An 18,490-nucleotide genomic window follows, 5' to 3' on the forward strand; every position below is an offset into this window, starting at 1 on the left:
GTATCCCTTCAGCCAGTCTATGTCTTTTGGTTGGAGCATTTAATCCGTTTACATTTATCGATATGTATGTTCCTATTACCATTTTCTTAATTGTTCTGGGTTTGTTATAGTAGGTCTCTTCCTTCTCTTGTGTTTCCTGCCTAGAGAAGTTCCTTTAGCATTTGTTGTAAAGCTGGTTTGGTGTTGCTGAATTTTCTTAGCTTTTGCTTGTCATTAAAGGTTTTAATTTCCCCTTCGGATCTGAATGAGATCCTTGCTGGGTAGAGTAATCTTGGTTGTAGGTTTTTCCCTTTCATCACTTTAAATATGTCCTGCCACTCCCTTCTGGCTTGCAGCGTTTCTGCTGAAAGATCAGCTGTTAACCTTATGGGGATTCCCTTGTATGTTATTTTTGTTTTTCCCTTGCTGCTTTTAATATTTGTTCTTTGTATTTAATTTTTGATAGTTTGATTAATATGTGTCTTGGCATATTTCTCCTTGGATTTATCCTGTATGGGACTCTCTGAGCTTCCTGGACTTGAATGGCTGTTTCCTTTCCCATATTAGGAAAGTTTTCAACTATAATCTCTTCAAATACTTTCTCAGTCCCTTTCTTTTTCTCTTCCTCTTCTGGGACCCCTGTAATTCGAATGTTGGTGCATTTAATGTTGTCGCAGAGGTCTCTGAGACTGTCCTCAATTCTTTTCGTTCTGTTTTCTTTATTCTGCTCTGCAGTGGTTATTTCCACTATTTTATCTTCCAGGTCATTTATCCATTCTTCTGCCTCAATTATTCTGCTATTGATTCCTTCTAGAGAATTTTTAATTTCATTTCTTGTGTTGTTCATCATTGTTTGTTTGCTCTTTAGTTCTTCTAGGTCCTTGTTAAACATTTCTTGTATTTTCTCCATTCTATTTCCAAGATTTTGGATCATCTTTACTATCATTACTCTGAATTCTTTTTCAGGTAGACTGCCTATTTCCTCTTCATTCGTTAGGTCTGGTGGGTTTTTACCTTGCTCCTTCATCTGCTGTGTGTTTCTTTGTCTTCTCATTTTGCTTAACTTACTGTGTTTGGGGTCTCCTTTTCACAGGCTGCAGGTTCGTAGTTCCCGTTACTTTTGGTGTCTGCCCCCAGTGGCTAAGGTTGGTTCAGTGGGTTGTGTACGCTTCCTGGTGGAGGGGACTCGTGCCTGTGTTCTGGTGGATGAGTCTGGATCTCGTCTTTCTGGTGGGCAGGACCGCGTCTGGTGGTGTGTTTTGGTGTGTCTGTGGCCTTATGATTTTAGGCAGCCTCTCTGCTAATGGGTGGGGTTGTGTTCCTGTCTTGCTAGTTGTTTGGGATAGGGTGTTCAGCACTGTAGCTTGCTGGTTGTCGAGTGGAACTGGGTCTTAGCGTCGAGATGGAGATCTCTGGGAGAGCTTTCGCTGTTTGATATTACATGGAGTTGGGAGGTCTCTGGTAGACCACTGTCCTGAACTTGGCTCTCCCACCTCAGAGGCACAGGCCTGACACCCGGCCGAGCACCAAGACCCTGTCAGCCACACAGCTCATAAGAAAAGGGAGAAAAAAAGAGAGAAAGAAAGAAAGAAAAAAAGAAAAGAAAGTTATTAAAAAATAAAAAAAATTGTTAAAAATAAAAAATAATTAAAAAGTAATAAAAAAGAAAGAAAGAAGAGAGTAACCAAACCAAAAAACACATCCACCAATGATAACAAACTCTAAAAACTATTAAAAAAAAAAAATTGACAGACAGAACCCTAGGAAATATGGTAAAAGCAAAGCTATACAGAAAATCACACAAAGTCTACCGCCTCAATTTTGGGATGATTCGTTGTCTATTCAGGTATTCCGGAGATGCAGGGTATATCAAGTTGATTGTGGAGATTTAATCTGCTGCTCCTGAGGCTGCTGGGAGGGATTTCCCTTTCTCTTCTTTGTTCACACAGCTCCCGGGGTTCAGCTTTGGATTTGGCCCCGCCTCTGCATGTAGGTCGCCTGAGGGCATCTGTTCTTCGCTCAGACAGGAGGGGGTTAAAGGAGCAGCTGATTAGGGGGCTCTGGCTCACTCAGGCCGGGCGGGAGGGAGTGGGGTGGGGGGGGGGAAGGGGGGGAGGGGGCACGGAATGCAGGGCGAGTCTGCGGTGGCAAAGGCCAGTGTGACGTTGCAACAGCCTGAGGCACGCTGTGTGTTCTCCTGGGGAAGTTGTCCCTGGATCACGGGACCCTGGCAGTGGTGGGCTCTACAGGCTCCTGGGAAGGGGGGTGTGGATAGTGACCTGTGCTCGCACACAGGCTTCTTGGTGGCTGCAGCAGCCTTAACGTTTCATGCCCGTCTGTGGTGTCCATGCTGATAGCTGCGGCTCACGCCCATCTCTGGAGCTCGTTTAGGCGGTTCTCTGAATCCCCTCTCCATGGGCACCCCGAAACAGTGGTCTCTTGCCTCTTAGACAGTTCCAGACTTTTTCCTGGACTCCCTCCCGGCTAGCTCTGGTGCACTAGCCCCTTTCAGGCTGTGTTCACGCAGCCAACCCCAGTCCTCTCCTTGGGGTCTGACCTCCGAAGCCTGAGCCTCAGCTCCCAGCCCCCGCCAGCCCCGGCAGGTGAGCAGACAAGCCTCTCAGGCTGGTGAGTGCTGGTCGGCACCAATCCTCTGTGCGGGAATCTCTCCGCTTTGCCCTCTACACCCGTGTGGCTGCGATCTCCTCCGTGGCTCCAAAGCTTCCCCCCTGCCCACCCCCATCTCCACCAGTGAAGGGGCTCCTAGTGTGTGGAAACTTTTCCTCCTTCACAGCTCCCTCCCACTGGTGCAGGTCCTGTCCTTATTCTTTTGTCTCTGTTTTTTCTTTTTTCTTTTGCCCTACCCAGGTACGTGGGGAGTTTCTTGCCTTTGGGGAAGTCTGAGGTCTTCTGCCAGCATTCAGCAGGTGTTCTGTAGGAGTTGTTCCACATGTAGATGTATTTCTGGTGTATTTGTGGGGAGGAAGGTGATCTCCATGTCTTACTCCTCCGCCATTTTGAAGGTTTCGGTCCATACCTTTTTTTAATGTAGGAAAGATTTTACTTTTTATCAAAGTAACAGACTTAGAAAAACCAGCAGTTCCTTGCACCTATCTTCCTACTCACAATTCCTCTTCCCCAAACATAGCCACTTTCAACTCTCTTCTCTATTTACCTTCATATTTCTAAGTAATAATTTATATAGTAATTTCTTGATTATTAATTGTAGAAATTGCTTATTAATTTCCTACCATGGGAGTTGTGGATTTAGCTCTCTTACATATGCCGTTCCATCCCCTCCCCCCACTCCATCCTCCCAGTGTATTTGGGGTTAAGTTAGTATTCAGTGTTACAGTATTTTGGCTGTGTAAGTATTGTTCAAGCCAAGGCAGATAGTGTACCATGCTTACATTTTCCTTTGTGTTAACATTTGTTTTTCCTGAAGTTAATAATTGCCTTGTCATTACTTTCTCTTGGTTTTCTATATAATTACTAATTACTCCTTTTCGGACTCTTCATGCAGTCATAAACTCCTTCTCAAAAGGGTCAGATCCATCAGGTCATCTCTCGGTTTCTTTTCACTTTCTTTCCCTGGTGGATGCCTTCTGGTCCTTCATCCTCCACCAGCCTCAACCAGCACTTTATCCTCCTGCTCTGCGTTGGTCTGCGTGCTCTCTAGCATTAGAGATGCTGCCTAACTGTCCCTCTGACATCATCCTGTGAATTCCCTGTGCCTCTTCCCCGTGTTGGAGCCCCTGTTGCCGAATCTCAAGTCTCCTCTTTCTTGGTCACTCGTTTTGATGGAGTGTATCGTTTAGTAGATTTCTGAGAGAAGGTACGTAGAGGAAAAGTTTTTAAGAATGCGCTTGCAGATGTCATTATTCAGTCTCACACTTGATCAGTAGTTTGGCTGGGCCTCAGAATATCAAAGGCAGGGCCCTTTTCCCGGGGCTTCCAGTGCAGCTGCTTGCAAGTCTGATGATCTGTTCTGGTGGTCCTGTGCTCCTTCCCTCAGGAATTTAGAATCTGTTTTTTCTTTTTGGAAATTTCTAAACACTATGACTAGTGTGATCTTTTTTTCTTTCATTGTGATGGACACTCAGTAGACCCTCTCAGTCTGGAAACTCGTGTCCTTCAATTCCGAGAATTTCTTTGTTTTTTCTTTGTTACTCATCTTCTCCATTTTTTCTTTTCTCTCTTTTTTGAATTCCTGCTGGTCAGATGTTAGATCTTCTGGACAGCTTCTCCAATTTTCTTTTCTTTTTTCTCCTTATTTTTTGGCTGTGCTGCACAGCTTGCGGGATTGGGATTGAATCCGGGCCACGGCAGTGAAAGTGCCAAGTCCCAACCACTGGACTTCCAGTGAACTCCCATTTTCTCCCATTTTTTATCCCTTTGTCTTCCAACACTATTGAAGCTTTTGTTAATTTCCAAGAGTTCTTTATCGCCAGCTGTTCTTGTTTTTTGAGTAAGTACAGTGTCTTCTCTGAGGCTGTTAAAGCTTTTGAAGCTTTCTGCTATTCCCTACACTGTCTCTCTTTTCTTCAAGTGTTTTGATTGTTTCAGCTCTATCTTTAGAGACCTTCTTCTGATTTTTGGTAGTCTTTGGCTCTAGTTTCTTATTTGACGGTCAGCCGCTAAAAAGCTGATTGGCCTTTGTGTATAGCCTAGTGGGTTTGCTGACCTGTGGACCTCTCCACAGCATGATCATGCAGGGACCTGGCTAGTTTGTCAAGAGATTGCCAGATTGCAGTATCTCTGGGTCTTTTCTCTTGTGCTGGAAAGTTTCTCCAGAGAGGAATCTTCTGGTCTCCTAGATACCAGCCTGTGGTGGGGGAGGGAAAAGGGAATCCCCGTCGTTCTTCACTTTCAATCTTGCTTCGCCCTCAGCTCTGCCTGAGGTCCCTAAGTGTAGACCTTCCTGTTCAGAATCTAGAAAGTAAACTTCCAGTTCTCTGCCAGGTGGGAGGAGGCATGCCTGGCTCTCAGGGTTGGGGTCTGACACTTTTCCTTATGCATGTGCTCTGTCAGTCCTTCTGTCTGTAACCCTACCCTACCACCCACCTTCCGAGGCAACTGGTGATTAGATCCTGAATGCTTCTGTGTTCTGTGTAGAAAATTGGCTTGTTTTGTATTGGTTTTTCCCTCCTGCTGGCTTGGGCTTCTGCTTTCTCTGGTCTGCTAGTTTAGTTTCCATGCCTGTATCCATCTGCTTTTCACCTCCACAGTTCTGCTTTCACTATTCTGCTGTTACTTCTGTTCTCTTTGCCCTTGTGGGTTTGTGTCTTTTTAATCCTTTACTACTGTCGCATTAGCGTCTATTTGAGAGGGGCATCAAGACAGTGCATATATTTACTGTGTCTGATTTAAGAGCCATCCTCCCTCCTATCCCCGCCCCCATTCCAGTACTCCATCCTGACTCTTCCTGGAGCCTCCCTCAAGAGGGACATTCATTTGCCTGGCACTGTCAAATCTGAACCAATCTGGCATGGTGAAGGGCAGCAGGTTGTGGCTCTCTCATGGGTACTAGAATCGTAATTACAACTTTTACTTATTATCTTTTTTTTCCCTTTTATTTGGTATTTCTGGCCTTTAAGTGTATGAAGTGTTGTTGTCTGTCTCACTTTCTTGCTATACGATGGTCCTTTGGATCCTGGGCTATGCTCCATTCTGTAACTTGGGACTGGTGTGTGGCAGGGAGTCTGAGTTTCTGGTTTGTTTCGACCTTACTGAGAAAGGAATAGGTGTCACTAAAGTACTTTGCAGGAGAGACTCTTTGGGTTGTTTGATAGTGTGAGGTAGTGGGTGGAACATGAACTTTGGAGTCAGACACACTGGATTTGACTCCCAGCTCCTCCTCTTATTAGCTGTGTGACCTAGGGAGAGTTCTTTACCTCTCTGAACCTCCTTTTGCTGCACTGTCACATGGAGTTACCACCACGTACCTCAGAGGATTCCTGCATCTAGTAGGTGTTCAACAAATGTTAGGTCCTCTTTCCGAAGGATGGTTACCCTTCTGTTTCATTTCCTGTATGAGAGAACCTTCAGAAACTGAGGGCTCACCACTGTATGTGTCGTGTTTCCTGTTGACGAGCGAGGAGAAAAAGAACCACCTGAAAACCTGGGTATCAAGAGACAGGCTGTTCTGAAGAGTGCAGTTTCCCGACCTTTTTCACAGCATGACACATACAGAAAATCATAAGATTTGTGTGGTGCCCCGAACACTCTCACAGGCCAGGCTTGCCGTGGTTAGGGAAGCATCCAGCTGTCCCAGGCCCTGCCCAGCTTCCCCACAGGCAAGGGGGCTGCTCTCTCGGGTACATCTGTACCCAGTTTGTAGCACAGTGTTGGGAAGCACATGTGAAGTATCAAAAGTCGTGCTTCCTGAGCCTTCCATGGGCACTGCCCGGGCATAGCTCATGGGCCTCAGTCGTGGGACAGCCACTTGGGTTCAGCCTCCTCAGGCTCCTGACCCTCAGTTCCTTGTGTGTAAATTGGGAACACGAAAGCTACCTTTTACAGTTGTGAGGAATATTGGCAGGCATGGATGTTTTTGCCCCAGGGTAGAACCCAGCTGCATGTTTGGTGCGGGTGGGCCCTGCATACCTGGTAGCTGTCCTCATTGTCCTTGTCGTCACCGTCACCATCACTGTTGTTGCTGACCCTTCAGAAGCTACAAAACTGCATCATTACGAGAAAAGCAGAGGAATGGCTTTGCCAGGTGCCAAGAGGTGATAACCAATGAGGTTGTCAGATAGGGTTGTACCCTTTGGTACAGAGCTGGAAACTCAAGAGAAATGTTTTGAACTTAGTGTTATAGGGGGTACATGGGGAAAAGTCTGGAAGGGGCTCTTTTCTCCTTTCTTGGAGAATGCTTGTTTGATTAGGAAACAGTTCCTTCCAAACTTTTGTTTGCAAATAGCAATGTTTTCTTTGCCGCTCCCATTGAGCTTCGTGAAATCTAGGGAATTCTCCTTGTATAGACACTGAGCTTAGAGTGAGAGATACTGAGGCAGGAAGGAGCACAGGCCAAAAACAAAAAAGTAAAGGAGGGAATCTTGAAGAGAGTAGTGACCTGCATCTTGGCTCAGAGGGGAAAGGGTGGGGTGTGTGTGTTTTGGAAAGGCGGTGGGGAGGGTCTGTAGCCTTTCACTTTTATGGCTCTCTTCCTGATATTTCTGCATGACAGAGGGCTTCCTGGAAGAGAGGAACCTTGCAAGATCTCCCTTTTCCTCTGACATGCTTTCAGGATAATTGAGGAGTGATTCTGTAGTCTTCCTAACACAGCTTTGTTCTTCTCTAGACCCTATATCTATGGTCCTACATCACAGGGAGAAAGGATGCAGATTCTCCAGAATTTCAAGCATAACCCCAAAATCAACACCATCTTCATATCCAAGGTCAGTGTGGCATGCAGCAGCCCCCAGGCCTGGGGGACACTGGATGATTTCTGGGCAGTGAATTGGTGTTTGTTGAAGGCACGTCACATGTCAGTTTTCATTCCCACGTGTCCAGTGTCTGGGGGCAGAGGAATGTTGCCTGTCAGGTAGTGGAAGAAGCAGATGTAGAGTTTTAAGGTATATAATCTATATTCCTAACTCAAGGAGTATATAATCTAGCAAGTCCTTTTGCTTGACTTAAGTTTTTCCTACCTCTTTTTGGGATACAGGAACTTTGAGTTGTATTTTCTTTATACAAGGGGGAAAAGTTCATTACCTACTATGGCAAAGGTGGGCATTTGCATAAGGTTCTCTTTGTGGCATTGGAGATTCCTGTGGGTCGTGGGCAGCTTTTGTCCTGGCTCCTGGTATGCCTTGGGGGTGGGTGGTGAATATAAACACAATGCAAAATCATGTAGGCCCAGCTTGGTGACGGTTTTAATTTGCAGTTAGAAGTGGTGGCCCAACAGTTTAGAATAGTCATTCAGGTCAGAACAGACCCAAAGCCCAAAAGAAATGAGGTTTACCTACAAAGTGATCATGGATGAATCAAGCTCTTATTTCTGCGTCTGGGAACCCTGATGGTTGGATCCCCTCGCACCCCCTCCCCAGGCCAAGGCAGCTCCCCAGAGTCAGAGTCCAGCCCGCTGCGGGCAGCGGCCCCTCCCAGGTCACGTGTCCGGCCTTTGCCGTTGGCTTCAGTAGCCTCCAGTTAAGACTGTGGGTGGTTTTGTGCAGACCTATTTCTGTAGCAAAAAATAAGAAGAATCACTCACAGAGAGTCTGTTAATAGGGCCCTCTTGTCTCTGGGTCCCTAGCAGCCACACCGGGACTGTTGCTGAGACAGATGGTTAGGAGCCAGGTCGTGACAGCTTCTATAGGACAGCTCTCAGGAGAACATATTAGGTCCTTAGAGGCCTGCGTGCATCTGAAGGACCCTGGTACAGACTGAAGAGGACAGTGATTGTTTTTCTGAATTACCTACAGAGCTTATTTAAATTTGAGGCCAGTTGACTTTTTTTTCCCTTTTTGACTCATATATAAAAACCTTCCCAAACTCACAGCTGGTTCATTTCTGTAGGTGGGTGACACATCGTTTGATCTGCCAGAAGCAAATGTTCTCATTCAGATCTCATCTCATGGTGGCTCCCGGCGGCAGGAGGCCCAGAGGCTGGGGCGAGTGCTCCGAGCAAAAAAAGGTACCTTCTGCTCCAGGCGGTCTCTCTTTTCAAACCACTTCCGTCAGGTGTCTGTTTGTGTGGGTGAGCCTGTGCTCCTGGGCTAGGTAGACCCTGAAGGGGATGGACGGGGGTCCCAAAGCAAGGACCAAGGTCTCCTTGGCCACTGTTACTTCTCATGTGCTGGGGCTGAGCATGTGGATGTTTTCCATGGTAGCTGTCTGGAGGTCACAGTCTCTGAGCTGAGTGTCTGTGTTGGTAGATAGAGGAGCCAGGAAAGCAGTGCGTAATGGTGTAGATGTAGAAGGGAGAAAGCAGAGCGTAGACCACCAGTGGAAGTGTAGGAGCTGGCAGCTCTCCCCTGAACCTTGAGTTAAGAGTAAGGGGAGGGCTTGGTAGGAGCAGCTTGGGCAGCCACAAGGTGGATACCTTGCTCATAACCTGTGAAGAGTGGTCCCTTGAGTGGCAGCTTACAGCAGGGACATCACAAGCTCAGTGAATGAGGAAGCAAGAGTCATGCTTCCTCTGCTTGTTAACTGCAGTAAAGGAGCCCAGAACCCAATCATGGGCAGAGTAGAGACTGACGTTTCTGCTAAGAGATGGCATCCTCTTAGCAGACCAGGCAGGTCCTAAAACAAGGACACAGGCCCTGTCCTCAAGGAATTCACTAATCTTAGGAAGAACTTGGACTGCTAGGATGTTTGAAAATGACAGGATTAGTGGGCAGGTGTTGTAATTGTACTGCGTTTGAGTATGTTTAGGAAACAGCTAATTGATTGTGTTTGAAATGGAGACAGGGCAAGTTAGTGGAAATAGCAAACATGGACTTGGGCACCAGACCAACTGTGTGACCTTAGGCAAGTAATTTGACCCTCTGAGCTTTGGTTTCTCATCCAAAGTCGGAGTGACAATCCTTACCTTGCAGGACTGTTAATAATGAGGAATGAGAGTACATAACAGAATATAATAGACTGCTGGATAAATCTGACTAGCATATATGAAAGTGATTCATTACTTATTCCTTACTCATCACACACAAACAAAGCTAATTTGAAAATCCCTTTGAATTTGATTGGAATTGTGTTTTTTAAATACTGTTTGACTCATTTTACAAGGCCAGTATTACCCTGATACCAAAGCCAGAAAAGTTCACTACAGAAAAGAAAATGACAGGCCAATATCCAATGAATACAGTTGTAAAAATCCTCAATAAAATACTAGCAAACCAAATTCAGCAGCATATTAGAAGGATCATTCACCATGATCAAGTGGGATTTATACCTGGGATGCAAAGGAGGTTCACCATATGCAAATCAATAAATGTGATAAATCACATTAATAGAATTAAAGACAAAATCATATGATCATTTCAGTGGATGCAGAAAAAGCATTTGACAAAATTCAACATCTGTTCATGATAAAAACTCTTTAACAGGGACTTCCCTGGTGGCACAGTGGTTGGGAATCCGCCTGCCAGTGCAGGGGACACGGGTTCGGGCCCTGGTCCGGGGGGATCTCACATGCCGTGAAGCAACTAAGCCCGTGCACCACAGCTACTGAGCCTGCGCTCTAGAGCGCGTGAGCCGCGGCTGCTGAGGCCTGCGTGCCTAGAGTCCATGCTCCGCAACAAGAGAAGCCACCGCAATGCGAAGCCCGTGCACCGCAACGAAGAGTGGCCCCCGCTCGCGGCAACTAGAGGGAGCCCATGCATAGCAATGAAGACCCAATGCAGCCAAAAAATAAATAAATAAGTAAATTTATTTTTAAAAAAAAACAAAAAACAAAAAACACTCTTTAACAAATTAGGTATAGGAGGAAAGTACCTCAACATAATAAAGGCCATATATGACAAGCCCACAGCTAACCTCATACTTAATAGTGAAAGATTTGAAAGCTTTTCCTCTAAGATCAGGAACAAGACAAGGGTGCCCAGTCTCACCAGTCCTATTCAACATTGTACTGGAAGTCCTAACCAAAGCAATTAGGTAAGAAAAAGATACAGAAAGCATCAGAATTGGAAAAGAAGAAGTAAAATTTTCTCTATTTGCAGGTGACATGATTTTATACATAGAAAATCCTGAAGACTTTACCAAAAAACTGTTAGATCTATTCAATGAATTTGGTAAAGTTGCAGGATTCAAAATTAACATACAAAAATCAGTAGTGTTTCTATACACTAATGACAAATTATCTAAAAAAGAAATAAAATGATTCCATTTACAATAGCATCCAAAACAATAAAATATTGGGGCCTTCCCTGGCAGTCTAGTGGTTAGGACTCTGAGCTGCACGGGGTGCGGGTTCAATCCCTGGTCGGGGAACTAAGGTACCACATGCCATGCAGCCAAAAAAACAAACAACAACAACAACAAAAAAAACCACAATAAAATATTTAGGAATAAATTTAACCAAGGAGGTGAAAGAGCTCTACACCGAAAACTACAAGACATTGATGACAGAAATGTAAGAAGATAAATGGAAAGTATCCTTTGTTCATGGAATGGAAGAATTAATATTGTTAAAATATCTATATTACCCAAAGCCATCTATAGATTCAATGCAATCTCTATCAAGACTCCAGTGGCATTTTTAACAGAAGTAAAAATAACAATCCTAAAATTTTTGTGGAACCACAAAAGACCCCAGATAGCCAAAGCAAGTTCTGAGAAAGAAGAATAAAGCAGGAGGCATCACACTTCTGATTTTAAGTTATATAATAAAGCTGTGGTCATCAAAAGAGTATGTTACCGGCATAAAAACAGACATATAGACCAGTGGAACACAATCCAGAGCCCAGAAATTAAACCCATGCATATATGGTCAACTAATATTTGACAAGAGAGCCAAGAATACCCAGTGGAGAAAAGATAGTCTCTTTAATGAACGGTGCTGGGAAAATTGGATATCCACATGTGAAAGAATGAAATTACCCCTGTCTTACACCACTAGCAAAAATGGACTCAAAATGGATTAAAGACTTAAATGTAAGGCTGGAAACCATACAACTTCTAAAGAAAAACAAAGGAAAAATGCTCCTTGACATGCATCTTGGCAGTAGTTTTTTTGGATATTACACCTAAAGCTTAAGCAACAAAATAAAAAATAAGTGGACTACATCAAACTAAAAAGCTTCTTCGCAGCGAAAGGAATGATCGACAAAATGAAAAGGCAGTGTATGGAATGGGAGAAAATATTTGCAAATCGTATATCTGATAAGGGGTTAATATCCAAAATAAATGAAGACCTCATACAACTCAATAGCAAAAAATCCAAATAATCCAATCAAAAACTGGGCAAAGGACCTGAATAGACATTTTTTCCAAAGAAGATGTACAGATAGCCAACAGGTACATGAAAAGGTGCTTAACATCACTAATTATTAGGGAAATGCAAATCAAAACTACCGTGATGGATGTGAACTAAACTTTTTGAGGTAATCATTTCACAATATGTGTAAGTGAAATCATTATGCTGTGTACCTTAAACTTATATAGCACTATATGCCAATTTTATCTCAATAAAACAAAGGGAGAAAAAGGAAAACATTTGATATAATATGCTTAGCCCTTTTCTTTGCATCTCTGAACTCTTGTAAGACAAGGAAACAGTTGAATTAAGAGGCAGTACACAGATACTTAACTTACTGACATTTGAACTGTGAAGCAAAAATATTCAGATTTTCCTGCAGGATCAGATTTTATAGGCTACAATATTTTCTGTCCTAGTTACTATGATAATTCTCCTGTTACTGGGTTTTCTCTCTGAGCCTTTTTTTGTTTTAGTAGTTTTAGCATAATGTTTTCAAAAGTGTTATCCATATTGTAGCATGTATTGTAGCATGTATTAGTACTTCATTCTTTTTCATTGCTGAATAATAGTCCACTGTATAGACATACCACTTTTTATTTTTTTTGATTATTATTTTTTAAATTTTATTTATTTTTTGGCTGTGTTGGGTCTTTGTTGCTGCGCGTGGGCTTTCTCTAGTTGCGTTGAGCAGGGGCTACTCTTCATTGCGGTGCACGGGCTTCTCATTGCGGTGGTTTCTGTTGTTGTGGAGCACAGGCTCTAGGGCACGTGGGCTTCAGTAGTTGTAGCTCTCGGGCTCTAGAGCGCAGGCTCAGTAGTTGTGATGCACGGGCTTAGTTGCTTCGCGGCATGTGGGATCTTCCTGGACCAGGGCTTGAACCCGTGTCCCCTGCATTGGCAGGCAGATTCTCAACCACTGCGCCACCAGGGAAGTCCCTGGACATACCACTTTTTAAAATTCATTTATGGACATTTGGGTTGTTTCCACTTTTTGACTCTTAGAATAATGCTTGGGTCATGTAATAAGTTTATGTTTAACATTTTAATAAACTGCCAGACTGTTTCCAAAGTGGTTGTACCATTTTCCATTCTCACCAACAGTGTATGAGCATTTCAGTTTCTCCACATCCTTGACAACAACTGTAATCATCTTTTTTTATTCTAGTCATCCTAGTGTGTGCCAGGTAGTATTTTGTCGTGGTTTTGACTTGCATTTCCCTGATGACTAATGATATTGAGCTCTTTTCACGTGCTCATTGACACATGAATCTTCTTTTTATGTCTTCTTTGGGGAACTGTCCGTTCAGATCCTTTGTCCTTTTAATAATTGGTTTATTTGTCTTTTCATTGTTGAGTTGTAATAGTTTTTTATATTCCCTAGATTCAAATCTCTTATCAGATATATGCTTTGTAAATGTTTTCCCCAATTCTGTGGGTTGTCTTTTCACTTTCTTGATGGTGTCCTTTGAAGCACAAAAGGTTTTAATTTTGCTGAAGTCCTCGTGCAGAATCAGGGCAATGGCCCCTCTGACTGCAGAGCTCTCCCACTGCAGTACTTGCTTTTGAACGCTGGACCCTTAGTTCCTGCCGTTCTAACAGCTAATATTGTCCTTTTATGTGCCCTCCCCCAGGGATGGTTGCAGAGGAGTACAATGCCTTCTTCTACTCGCTGGTGTCCCAGGACACACAGGAAATGGCTTACTCAACCAAGCGGCAGAGGTTCTTGGTAGATCAAGGTTATAGCTTTAAGGTATGTAAGCATTTGGTCTCTGGTCGGAGTAGGACCGAGGCTTTTTTGTACCCAGCCCTCCATGAGAAGTGCGGGGCCGCTGTCAGCATGAGCGTGGGACAGATCTCAGGCAGGCACAGGACATTAGGGGACATTAGGGTACCTTTGTCCTTGCATGAATTGTGGGGAGCTTTGAAGGAAAAATATTGTGCAGGATCCCTCCTGTTTCCAACTTCTCACAGTGAATGGTCAAAGAATGGGGCCTCTGAAGCAAGAGGCCTGTGGAGTCTCAGCTTGTTAACTTTTTACAGTTGTCTTGCAAAGAAAACATTAGATGTTGGTGGGAAAATGTGCTAGCCTAGTAGGACTCGAGATGAAGGAACTGTGGCCATCACTGTGTTAGTCTGAGCCCCTCGGGGTTACTTTCTCAGGGGGTGCCCCCTCCAGGTAGCTGGGAGAGTCTGCCCTTAGTCATCTGGTAAGCCTGGGCCTCAGCGGGCCTCACAGACATCAGAGCCATCCACGTACTGTAAATCTGGTATTTTAACAGTTTGGGAAATTCTAGAGCTTTGGCGAACTTTCATTGGCTAAGGCATTTGCTTTCTTTCCTATTTGTGTCAATAGGAATACAAAGTTTTTGTTAGGATTTAGTGTCCCAAAGGGTTTTTACTTGTGGTAGTGGGCGGAGGGTGCTGGAAGCAGGGGATTAAAAGGATATCTTAGAACATATAAGTTCCCAGGTTCTTGATTTGTGAAAGGCTGTAGGCTGCCTTTTCAGATACTTTAGACTGTATCTTTTTCAAATTGGTTTAGGGCAGAACTAATTAGGGAACTAATAGAGTTCCCTTTATTAGCCTTAGAAAAGGGACAGGGTTGTCTGATCCCTCCCCTTTTAGTCAGAGGCAGTGACACTTTTCGGACTTCTCATGCTGAACTCTAGTTCAGGACACTTGGGACAGTTTTTCGAAGGATTTTCATTTCGACCTTTTTATCCGTCTGTGTAACGTTCGAGCTGATAATAGCATCCATACCTCCTGGTTCCCGGGAGAGTCGTAAGGGTAAGAGAAGCAGCGAATCAGGAAGTGCTCTGGGTTCTTTGACGGGTGAGCTCGACAACATGGTACCTGAGCACCTGGTTGTCTGTGCTGGTGGGAGCTGCCTTTGCCTCGCTCACCTCCAGGGCTGCCTGCTGAGAGCAGCCAGCTTAGGGTTCCCAGACTCAGGACCCTGGTGATGAGGCCAGGGCAGAAGTGTCCCGTATCTGTGCTCCAGATCTGTGGCCACCTGAAGGGCGCAGCCAGATCCTCCTAGGAATTTTCTTTTAATTAAAATTATGAGAAGAATGAGAGAGAGAGAGAGAGGAAAGGAAGTTCCCTTTCTGACTCAGTGGTCCCCAACCTTTTTGGTGCCAGGGACTGGTTTCATGGAAGACAATTTTTCCACAGACCAGTGGGGAGAGGGGGTAATGCAAGCAATGGGGGGGGATGGTCCAGGCGGTAATGCGCGCCATGGGGAGCGGCAGATGAAGCTTCGCTCGCTCTCCCGCCGCTCACCTCCTGCTGTGCGGCCCTGTTCCTAACAGGCCGCGGACCAGTACGGGTCCTCAGCCCGGGGATTGGGGTCCCCTGCTGTATGTAATCAATCCATGCTTTCTGCAGGGATAGGTAGGCCTTGTAGCAAGTTATCTCCAAAGAAATGAAAACCAAATTTCCACCATGCTTTTATCTTTCTCTTTTGGAAAAAAATCTTATAAATCCATTCTTAATATCCTATCATTTGTAAGTGCCCCTCCTGCTGGAAGCCCTGGGTGCCAAGCCCGGAGGTTGAAGGCCTTCTTGAAGGGCAGCCCGCTGTGCCTTTCGGTTTTTGGTCCTTCGTTTACCTGGTGCAAGGTGGGAAAACTACCAGAATGGTTGTTTTAAGATTGCCGAGATCCTGTTGATCTTCTGTAAGTGATCATTTAGCTGCCATGTGTTGGGAGCAGCGTTTTCTAGAATGTCCTGAACCTCTCCTGCCTTGCAGTCATTAGTTAAGCTCCCTGTTGACAGTGGCTCTGAGGCTGGTCTCTGCACTGCCGAAGAGGAGCTCTCCGTTATTAGCCACCTGCTCTGCTGGGCCTGAGGGGCAAGTGCCCAGACCAGGTGAGCCCAGGAGAAGGCGGGATCGGCTCCAGGGAGAGAAAACAAGAGGGTTCTGCTCTGCAGGTGATCACAAAGCTGGCCAACATGGAGGAGGAAGAGTTGGCATTTTCAACGAAAGAGGAGCAACAGCAACTCCTACAGAAGGTCCTGGCGGCCACTGACCTGGATGCCGAGGAGGAGGTGGTGGCGGGAGAGTTTGGCCCCAGATCCAGCCAGGTGAGTGAGTGGGTGAGGCTCCAGATGCCAGTTCTCCCGAAGGACAGCGCCTTAGACACACAGACGCCCGCACAGTCCTTTGTGTGCGTGTGCCTGTGTGATTTCCTCAAGAACTTGGAACACACAGGATACCGTAGAGAAGAGAATAATCGGAAACACCCCTGCTAACCTTTCTGTGCGTCGTCTTGTTTTATGTGTCTGAGCCCACGGCGGGTGTGGCTGGTCTCCTGCTCTGTTCACATAGCAGTCTGGCGTAAGTATCTGGTAGTAGTTGGATGTGGGAGCCCAGGCTCTGCCTAGGGTGGCTACTGGCAGGAGCGTGACGGACCTGGGGCTGCCTTTTTGGCCTTGGGCGCGTCCCCTTATCCCTGGCTTCCTCCTCAGTAATGAAACTGAGTCTTCCAGGCTGTAAAATGGGTCTGAGAATCAACTCATATTGTAGTTTCCATACATTCTTCGAAAAATTTAGAGTTCTCTGAAAATGCACAACTTTTCAGTTATTCTGCACATACTTATTGAATGCCTACTATGTGCCAGGCACATATAATACGGTATAACTAATGAAAGTATCATTATGAGGAATCCTTATTATCAGGCCCTTCCAAGGAGAGAAGTACCGTTTCATCAGGTGCTTTTGAAACTAAGTTGGTGTTAGAGCTGGAAGGTGAGCGATGGCTGGAACAAGGGAAGAAGGAAGCAGTGTCACCAGGGAGGTGCTGCCCTCCCCGCAGCCTGAGACCTTTCTGTCCCCAGACCTGGGGGTTGGGGGCTGGATCTCCTCCTGGGCATTCTCCACAGGAGCCCAGGGAAACTTCCTGTTTCTGTGTCTGAAGGTGGTGTCTGGTCAATTCCACCTCACAGTGGGTCACCCAAGGTGAGGCTGTGCAAGGCATGGCTTCAGTGCCTGTCTGCGTACTTTGCTTGGAATCTGGTGCGAGTGGTGTCCCAGGCTTGGGGTCAGACCCTTGACTTGTGTGATTTCTGTTCACACCACACATGTCAAGCAGATGTGGTTATCCCCATTTTACAGATGAGTTCATTGAGGTGCAGACATTCAGTATTTGCCCAAGGCCACCCAGTGAGACACAGAGCCAAGATTCAGGCCCAGGGCTAGAAAGGATTTCCAGTTGATTCAAAGCCTTATGGTAGGGTCTCAGGAGGTTTTGAGGGACTCCTGCCCTCACTGTTAAAATTCTGTTTAGAAATTGTCATTAAGAGAGGCAGGGTGGTGTATGGCTAGGTACAGGGAATCTGAAGCTGACTGCCTGGGTTCAAGTCCCATCTGTTTAAGAGTTGTGTGATCTTGGACAAATACCTCATTTCTCTGTGCCTGTTTCCTCTTCTGTAAGATGGGGATTATAATGGTTGTGAGGATTAGATGAGGTAAGACACGTAAATAAGTATAAGCTGCTTAGAACAATACCTGAGACATACTAAGTGGTCAGTAAATGTTATTTTAGAAATAATAAAATCTATGAAACTTTTATAATTCTTATAAATTTATCTTATTATGATTATGAATGTTATAGGCGGAGGGTGTTTCGCTTTGTAAACTAACGGTGCGCCGGGTCGCCCTGCAGGTGTCTCGGCGCTTCGGCACGATGAGCTCCATGTCTGGGGCCGACGACACAGTGTACATGGAGTACCACTCGTCACGGAGCAAGGCTTCCAATAAGCACGTGCACCCGCTTTTCAAGCGCTTCAGGAAATGACGCCCATAGGGTCACGTAGGTGAAGCTTGGGTGCCTAGCACCAGCACTGGAAAGGGATTTTAAACGTAGCATTTTCTTTCCACATCCGTGTTCTTTCCAATAGCATCGGCCAAACCAGTCTAGACTCGATACCTGTTGGCTGTGTTGAAGACAGTGCATCAAGAGCTTGACTCTGTCTTCCTGGGCGTTCCAGGGTTTGAAGGTGGGAGTGGGGGGACTGCATTTTTTGTTTTTTTCAGACCGCTTTTCAAACTTGTTGGGGAGTGGTCATTCCTGTACATAAAAATCTGTAATGTTTAGGTGTATTTATCTTACTGTTCTCCTGAATAAACAGCACTGGGATGTTTAACCACTCTTCATCGTACGCCTTGTTCTTACACCTCGTCGTAGGCATGGGCTATGTCTTGCCAAACCTCCATCAGGGCTTCACTTGGTGGCAGGCCCAGAGGAATTAGATGGGGCCCATCCACAGGGAGCACCGGAGAGACGGGAAGACTTGCCCGTTAGTGTGCAGTGGTGACAGGGGACGGTGGTCCAGAGCAATGGAGGAGCTTGAGCAGTTCGCAGTGCTGCCGGGCCCCTCCCTGTTCAGCTCGGGTGGGTTCCATGGGAGGCACCCACAGCTGTAGGTCCTCTGGGCCACCCGAAGGCCATCACCTTCGTAGGGAGCCACAGTGCACACAGCTCCTGATGCTTGATCTTCTCTGAGAGAATCAACTCTTATTTCTACCCCCCGCCGCCAGATACATTGTTGATTTGGCTGGGAGGCTGGATTCCTCTTCTAATA

General features: G+C 45.5%; 1 protein-coding gene across 3 annotated transcripts in view; it reads left to right on the forward strand.

Moving 5' to 3' along the window:
- ERCC3 (ERCC excision repair 3, TFIIH core complex helicase subunit) overlaps positions 1-18,057 on the forward strand; it is a 37,554-nt gene extending 19,497 nt beyond the window's left edge. The window contains exons 11-15 of one of the 3 annotated variants that reach the window (XM_036858702.1): positions 7,283-7,379; positions 8,500-8,617; positions 13,537-13,655; positions 15,839-15,991; positions 17,572-18,057. In XM_036858702.1, coding sequence (XP_036714597.1) covers positions 7,283-7,379; positions 8,500-8,617; positions 13,537-13,655; positions 15,839-15,991; positions 17,572-17,703 — 619 coding nt within the window. In that variant the 3' untranslated portion in view covers positions 17,704-18,057. Of the gene's footprint in view, positions 1-7,282; positions 7,380-8,499; positions 8,618-13,534; positions 13,656-15,838; positions 15,992-17,571 lie in introns of those variants that run through there. The other 2 variants (XR_005020683.1, XM_036858703.1) reach the window with 2 other exon arrangements.
- The last annotated feature ends 433 nt before the right edge of the window (positions 18,058-18,490 follow it).

This window comes from Balaenoptera musculus, chromosome 7 (genome assembly GCF_009873245.2).
Source record: "Balaenoptera musculus isolate JJ_BM4_2016_0621 chromosome 7, mBalMus1.pri.v3, whole genome shotgun sequence".
In the NCBI taxonomy this organism is placed as follows: domain Eukaryota; kingdom Metazoa; phylum Chordata; class Mammalia; order Artiodactyla; family Balaenopteridae; genus Balaenoptera; species Balaenoptera musculus.